Genomic DNA, 8,006 nt, shown 5'->3' on the forward strand with positions numbered 1-8,006 from the left:
ACATCTGCAATCTTCATTTAGATCTAGATCTAGGCTAGCCGCGAAACTAGATCAAAGATTTATGTCTGCCTAGATCTAGACCATAGATCTAGAAGAACCTAGGTCTACCCTGAGCCAAGAGGGCGCTGAAACTCTTCGAAATCACAAAAGAGTTCCCCTACCGGGTCAGTATACTTTGTGACTTTGTTCCCGGTTACCGGGTCTGTATACACTCCCTTTCTTTTACCCCAGTGCCCAGTGGGGCAGGCCCCCCTGGAACCCCCCGATTGGTCTAAAGCACGTCTATCTCGGTTAAAAACAATAAAATATCAAAAACTATTAATTTGCGACGGAAATGAAGTTGATATTCGTGTTCTGGGCATCAATATTTAGTAGAAAATAGACAACTGGTAGCCGAGTGTGAGACGGGAGGGAAAGTAAAAAAATACCAAAATTACAACAGGTAATAGAGGCTAAGTAGGCGTGATAAAATTGTATACAAGGAAACAACCAGTTTTGTTTAAAAAATTATTATTTCTGAGACGAAAAATGGACCTCACATAATTTCCACGTCACTTCGTTCCTCTTCCTCCATTTTGTTTTTACGATAATCACGCTTTTCCGCTAGATCTAGCTCTTGACTTTTCGCTCATAAAAACGGTGCATCATGTCTGACAACGAAGATTTGTTATGGATGACTCTCTTAGTGAGTCGTCTGAGAAAAGCGATGATTGCCCCTCAAATGAAGAAGAGATTCAGGCATTGCGATTGGCCCGGACTGTGGACACAGGACAACGAAACCAGAGGTAAGCTCCTCCTTTGTTTACATTCACAACTGATCAGAATTCTTGGTTAGGGGGACCTAGGGTGCCACTGGAGTGAAAATTGTGGTTTCTTACGGCAAGGCACTAAATCTCACATCAATCATATCTAATGAATACTTTGCTACACTTTTCGACTGAAAGTAGTTTTTCATTGTTTAGAAACAGTATCATGCAGCTGTAATCAGGAAGTAGGCAGGAAGACCAGGAAGTAATCTATGGCTTACCTGTTACTAGATCTAGATCTGGGCTAGAAAAGTACACAGCTGCTTTACTACTTTAGGTATTTTGCACTTTATGTAAGCTTATGTTATCTATGCAGCTCTTTGGTGTGATATTTACTGTGCACATTATTTATAAGTTTATTTATTGAAAATTTAATTTGTCTCGTATAGGCAAGCGCAAAAAGTAGGAGTTGCAGAGGCAGAGAAATCATATGGTGATGAGGACGATGCTCCAGACCTGACAATTCCCAAATTTAGGTCAGAGTACACCCCAGGGCTCCGCCTGCCACGACGGGGGGACAAAACTGATACCATCAAGTATCTAAGGCCAGGTAAGATTTCTTGTCCATCACTCATTCATTCCTTTCTACATGGCCTATCAATATTGTTAGCCCTGCCTCTCTGTGATCTCTGATGCTGCATTTAGATAGGATGTCTGAACTGATCGACACAGAGGTAAGAATTGATCTTTTACTGAAGTTCTAGTATTGTTTGGTATAAGTAATTAAATGTTTTATAAATGTTTGCTGTATTATGTAGAATTATTGAATTGTCCTGTTACTGTTTAAAAAAAATGTTTATTTCCTAATGAGTATCTAGTACAAAAAACTAATGTTGACTCGTTCCTCCCCCCCCCCACCCCACCCCACCCCCACATCCCTTCTGGCTTCTGTCTACACCCCAGGTGCATTCTTCAAAATGTTTTTCACCGTTGAGTTGATGAAAGAGATCTGCCGTTGTACAAACAGTTATGCAGAAGAAATGAAAGAAATAAAACCCTCATTTTGGAAGAACTGGAAGCCACAGACAAGCGGAATTTTTTGTTTTCGTTTCTTTGTTGCTTTATTTTAGCATTGTTAAATAACCTAGAACTGAATTGTATTGATCCACTCAACAGTTATTTCATGGTCTTTGGGATAGTTTTTATGTCTAAATTTAGCTACAAATTCAGTGTTTTCTCAAAATATCTTATTGGAACAATGAAAAAAAGACAAACTAACAAAAGTCAGATCCCTCTCAGATCACATTAGAGATAAATGCATGGGATTATGGCAGCCACATGAATTTATTAGCACTGATGAAAGAATGGTAGCAAATAAAGGTAGGTATAATTTTAGGCTGTATATAACCAACTAAATGGGGAATGAAATTGTGTGTATTGGCTGATTCTATTACCGGGTGCACTTGTAAACTTTGAAATTTACCTAGGAAAAGCCAATAAGCCAAACTATGGGTTAGGGTATTCAGTAGTTATGATACTTTGTAAACATTTTTTGGAATGGGATATAAATTGTTTATGGATAATTTCTACTCTTCTCTGCCACTTTTTAGGGATTTATTTGCCACAGGAATATCTGCTTGTAGAACAATTTTGTCAACGAGACGGGAATTTCCAGCCATCCTGAAAACAACAAAAGAATTAAATTAAATAAGAAAATTAGGGGATCAATGAGGTGGGTTAGAGTAGAAATTATAGGGTGTCGCCAGGGGAAAGATAACAAAATAGTTAATGTCATTACAACCATGTATAAGTTCATAAGTGAAAGGACATGTGTGAGGCATCGTGATGGAATCAGGCTCTCGTCAATTTTTGGGCATTTAGAGTTATTGGTATCATCTTAAAGCTTGTTCATCTGTCTTTATTTAATTTGGATGAAAAAAATATCCATTTATCTTGAATACAAGTGGAGATATTAGCGAAAGAAGGAGGTGGGGGTCACCTGTTTTCAGAGGTAAAATTAGTGAGAAAACGGCCGCCAAAGATTAGTTATTTCCTTAGCTTAAGAGTCCGTGGTAACTGAAAATTTACATTTTTTTTGTGCCTTTATCAACGTTTTCCGAAAAATCCAAACAGAAATGAGTACTTTTATGAGCATGAAAGATGTTGAGCCCAAAAAAAAAAATTTGATAAAAATTCACAAACTAGGGGAATAATGCAAGTTTCTTCACTTTGATGATTTTGACGAGAGCCTGATTCCACCACGCTGCCTCACACTGTAACAGGCGAGTGAAGATCAATGGGGAATTTAGAAAACTTACTGTCTCTCAGCCCGAGGTTATAAAAGATTATTACAATAAATTAAAGGGGGGCGGTGTGTAGATAGATCAGACCAGATGATAGCAAAATATAAATTATTGAGAGGGACTAGTAACTTTTGGAAAACAATTTTTTACCATATATGACAGACATTGCAAAGCCAAAGGTAATTTGTTTTATAATGTTTCAAGCTTTTCAACAACGAGAGAATATTCAGAAAGTACAGGAACTCCAAAGACCCAAAGCCTGTTCCCTATTTGAGTTCACCCTAGAATTGATTAAAGAATTAGCTAAAATAAGTGAAAACATGGAAGTGCCTTTTTACAACCTAAAAGAAAATGAGTCATGCAGTGGTTCCAGCTCCAACTGCCGTTAGACGTAATTGTTTCAGGTGTTACAGGTTAGAAAAGGTAGACAGAAAATCAAGCACAAAATGTTTAAAATGTGATAAAAACTTCTGCTTCAGTCTGTCAAGAAACTGTTTATTATTAAACCATCAGTAAAGTTTGATTCGTGCCACTTTTTATTTCATTTTACTGTTAAACTTTTGTTACTTAGCCTTTTTAGACGAAGGGGTATTTTATGCCACCATCGACACAATTGAGATCATGTAGGAGGCAGGCTTACAGCCCTGCCTGTCAAGTCCTGTCCAGGCTGAGAGAGGTACAATATATCGCAGAAAGACGGAGATAATAAAAAAAAATTCTCCCCACTCAGGATTTGAACATGGTTTTTCTGTGTGTGACAGCGAAGCAGTGCCTGCGATGGTATGTCGTTTCATCGTCTTTTGCTATTTTATATTTTAAATTGAATGTGGAAATGTAAATCAGCGTTTGTGCAACTGATTCATAAATTTCATTTGTTTTACATTTCAAATGAGAGCTACAAGTAGTTTCAGACTGTTTTCAGTACTCTGATGACATAGCCAGTACAGTTGAAAAGTTTTTTAGAACTATATTCTTACATCTTTCTCTATTGAAGATTAAAAGTGTACAATTTATTGATTTGTTTTACTTTTCAAATGAGTTACAGGTTATTTCAGACTTCTGAGTATTCTGGCATAACCGGTACAGCTCAAAGGGGTGATTAAAAAAAATTTTTTGGCCATTTTTATATATTTATTTTCCCTTTGAAGATTGAAAGTCTGTCAAGCATGATACATCATCCGCCAGTTCACATAAAGTGGAAAAGTGGACATATTTTCAGATTTCAAATAAATTCTGAAGAAATGTGACCATGTGACTTTTGTTTTTTTGTTGTTGTTTTTTTGTCTGCTACATTCAAAGACAAAAAAATCCATATATGATCTGTCATACTTCAGCTCAAAATATAACCAGGACAGGCAAATATAGTTTTGCAACCCACCAGTGCAACCCACCAGGTTTAGGAACAAGCCTAAAAGTAAAAGACAGTGAACCCCGAGAGAGTTAAAAGGTATTCTTTTACTTTCCCTCCCGTCTCACACTTAGCTACCAGTTGTCCATTTTCTACTATATATTGATGCGTTGAACAATATCAACTTCATTTCCGTCACAAATGAATAGTTTTAAAGATATTTGCGTAGTAATTTGTGCGCTTTGGGCCAATCAGGGGGTTTCAATGGGGCAGCCCCCCTAAAGTAAGCAAAAAATTTGGGGGGGGGGGGGGGGGGTTACAGGGGAGCATACATGCCCCTGTTTCAACCCGTAATTTGATATTTTGCCGTCAGGTTTGAAATTCTCTTGAAAATAATTGATTTGCAACAGTTTGAGTGGCTTTATATGTGATCTACAGCAAACAATATACTGCAGTTTGACCCCCCAAAGCAATGCATCTGTGTGCGGGACACGGCGTCACTTTTCGCCCGATTCTGTTACTTTTAGTTAGCGCGACTCAGCAGCCCGCCGGGGCTCCCCGGCTCAGGGTCACGGGGTTAATGAGCATTGAAGCGACTTTGCCGCTGTCGGTTAGAAAGTTCGCATTTTTGACTATGTTTAAAACGATATAACTTCCTCCCCATCCCACATAGAAAACCATTACGCGGATATACTAAAAGCTCAATGTCTCGAGATTCATTCTGCGTTAGAATGGTTAATTTCTGTGCCTTAGTTTTTGTTCTAGACAAGTGTTTGTAGAGTACCCAATTTGTCCTATTTTAGTTACAAACTTATGAATAAATGATTGTTAATTTTAAAAAGGCATGATAGAGCTCTCCAAAATCTGTGTTAAACTGACTACGAAGATCATGTCTTTTACCGTGAGAAATCTTAAATCTGCGCGAGTAGTAGAGCTAATAGTCAAGTTATAAGAGAAGAAAGATGCACATCTGCATTTTTTAACTAAAGACGGTCAGCGTTAGCTCTTATTTTGCTATTAAAAAAGAGAAAGTTACTCTGTGTTTGTTCATGAATCATGCTGTGTCTGTGGCAGCATGCATACAACTAAAAAGATATAATATAAGCGATTAAAAACCCCCACAAAACCTTTTAAATACATGGGTAGAGATAAACTTCTTGTATGGAATAAAAATAATGACAGCTAACACATTCATTCTTAGTTTTTGTGTCGGACATATGCGCGAACACAATAGTTATGAATGTAAAGAAATCAGTCACATTGTAAAGTTATTGCAAAGGCAAATGGTCATAGAAACGAAAAATAAAGCTGGAAAAGTCTGGTGCTGATTCAGTGTCCCTGGAAAGCTAGAAATTATTCTTATACACAAAATTATGAGAAGTCATCCCTATTATTCAGTCAACTTACAAAACCTAGACTTAGCGTTTTAAGAAAAGTAAGGAATTTCTGGAGTGTGACAGATACTGTTCGTGTATTAGATCTACATTGAAAATGTATTCTAGCACTAAAGTGGATTTGTACTTTTCATAGAGAAACTGCATGGTAACTTTTATAAACTTTCGAGAAAATATGCGAATATTCATGATTATATTAGACACATAAAGTTGTATTTGGAGGAATTACTTCATAGCGAATTGTGTACCCGATGGATAAAGTTGCAAAATTACAGCCTTCTATTATATGCGCAGATACCATCTTTTCTGAGTATCTGCACCAATGCTATGTCGTTCATGTTCCAAAAGTTCGACAGATTTTGACGAGGCCTTTTTTTTATATTGATTTTTTTTTTCATTCACGCTAGTCCCAAAAAAAATTACAATTTAGCATTGCCGACTCCCACGCGTCTAACGAAATAACCTGACAAGTTACAACGTCCGTTCTTTTTTGAGTCTCAAGAGCAGAAATGCGTGCTTTGGGTGCACTAAATGAGAATTACCATAAATACAAAGATACACCTTAAATTGTACGTTAGAAAGTACCAAAAATTAAGTTGGCCCAGACAGAGCGGCAACAGGGAGCTGACCCCCATGACCCCGACTTGATAAGGCGCCCGGCGGGGAACCCCCCCCCGCGCGGCAACTAAAATTCCACTGCCGGTGCGCTGTGTGGAGTGAAAGTACAAATTTTCCCAATTTAAGAATGATCTTGCTCACTTCACCCCCTACCCTTTTATCTCTTGATTCTTCTTTTTTTCACCCCCCTCTCACCCCTCTTCCCGCCTTGGCCTTCTTCTGTACTGTACTCCCTTGTTTCTTCAAACAACTTTTTTTTTCAAATTACCGAGCGTTGCCGGGTATGCACACGGGAAGAGGATTGAAGTCGTGTTACGTGTGCTGAGCAACTTGGGCACGTCTTCGCCCTCTGCAAACTCTGTTGCATTCAGTGAGACCACTGCTGCATTATGTTTCACACGAGTGTTCCTGTGCTGTTTCCTCTTTCACTTTGAGCAACCATAGGATTTCAGTCGTGTCCGTGTGCCAGTGGAGGATGATTCAGGGCACCGTCAGTGTAACCTGCAAACTGCGTAGTGACTAGTAGGATTTATTGTAGGGGTAGCCTACTTCTACTGGTTTGGAGAGTTATAATTGTTAAATTATCACAACCGAGGTCAGACCAGTTAGTGCAGTTTATATGCCTATATATATAAACAAGAAAATGTAAGTTACCAATCAATAGTGGTTTTGCGCATGATTTATATACAAATTATAAAGGTGTGATCAAGGCGGTAATTTTGTTTTGTTTTAGAGAACAGCAGCAATGAAAATTTCCCTTCTACTTTTGTACTTTCTTGCTCTTTGGACTTAAGTTTTAATTTGGGACTGTCACTGTCTTATCATCATCATAGGCACATCATGTTCAAACAGCTGTCTTGCAATCCGTCTTGCAATGAATTTAGAATTTTAGCCTCCTTTCAATGGATCTTCCCACCCTTTGAGCAGGTCACAGTTGATTCAACCACTTTAGAAAAACCTTTTTCTTTTTTCCTCTTTTTATTTGCCTACAGGGGTCCTGGGTTTTCAATAGTGCAGACATATGCTGTCATTAAAGGAGTGAAGATTGGAAGATGTTTGCCTATTTATGATGTACTACTACAGGTCGTCCCCTCTGGGACTAACAAGACTTGAGTCAACATGACTCTGAGTTGCACTTGACCCTGAATAGCGGCTTATTCGATATTGTCATCAAATTGTTACAGCAGATAGATTTCCTTGAATCTCAGTTGTAAAAGAGACGAAAAGACATGATTTTCTTAAAGAGTAAGCTGTTTTCATGTTGCAGTTCATGATTTTTTGTGTTTTTCTTTCCCAAGGAAACAAACTGGACTGTTTTGGTGTGGCCTTTGGCGTTGTTGCAGCAGCACAGCTTTTGGGTAGAAATGATATTCACTTGGCTTTGTCAGAGGATCATGCATGGGTTGTCTTTGGAGAAGATGGAACAGACACTGCGGAGGTCACGTGGCATGGTATGTGTCAGTGTTTGTTGAATATGTGTTGCATCGTGAATCGTGGTGACATCAGGCGCTTGTCAAAATAATGAATTTGAAGAAACTGACATCTTTGCACCAGTTGTGGGATAATTTTTACAGATTTTTCTTTTGGGGGTGGGGGG

General features: G+C 38.3%; 1 protein-coding gene across 1 annotated transcript in view; it reads left to right on the forward strand.

Moving 5' to 3' along the window:
• Window positions 1-8,006, forward strand: part of LOC101851537 (menin) — a 21,159-nt gene that overhangs the window by 1,713 nt on the left and 11,440 nt on the right. The window contains exon 2 of the mRNA XM_005110452.3: window positions 7,708-7,860. Coding sequence (XP_005110509.1) covers window positions 7,708-7,860 — 153 coding nt within the window. The remainder of the gene's footprint in view (window positions 1-7,707; window positions 7,861-8,006) is intronic.

This window comes from Aplysia californica, unplaced genomic scaffold (assembly GCF_000002075.1).
Source record: "Aplysia californica isolate F4 #8 unplaced genomic scaffold, AplCal3.0 scaffold00892, whole genome shotgun sequence".
Lineage (NCBI taxonomy): Eukaryota > Metazoa > Mollusca > Gastropoda > Aplysiida > Aplysiidae > Aplysia > Aplysia californica.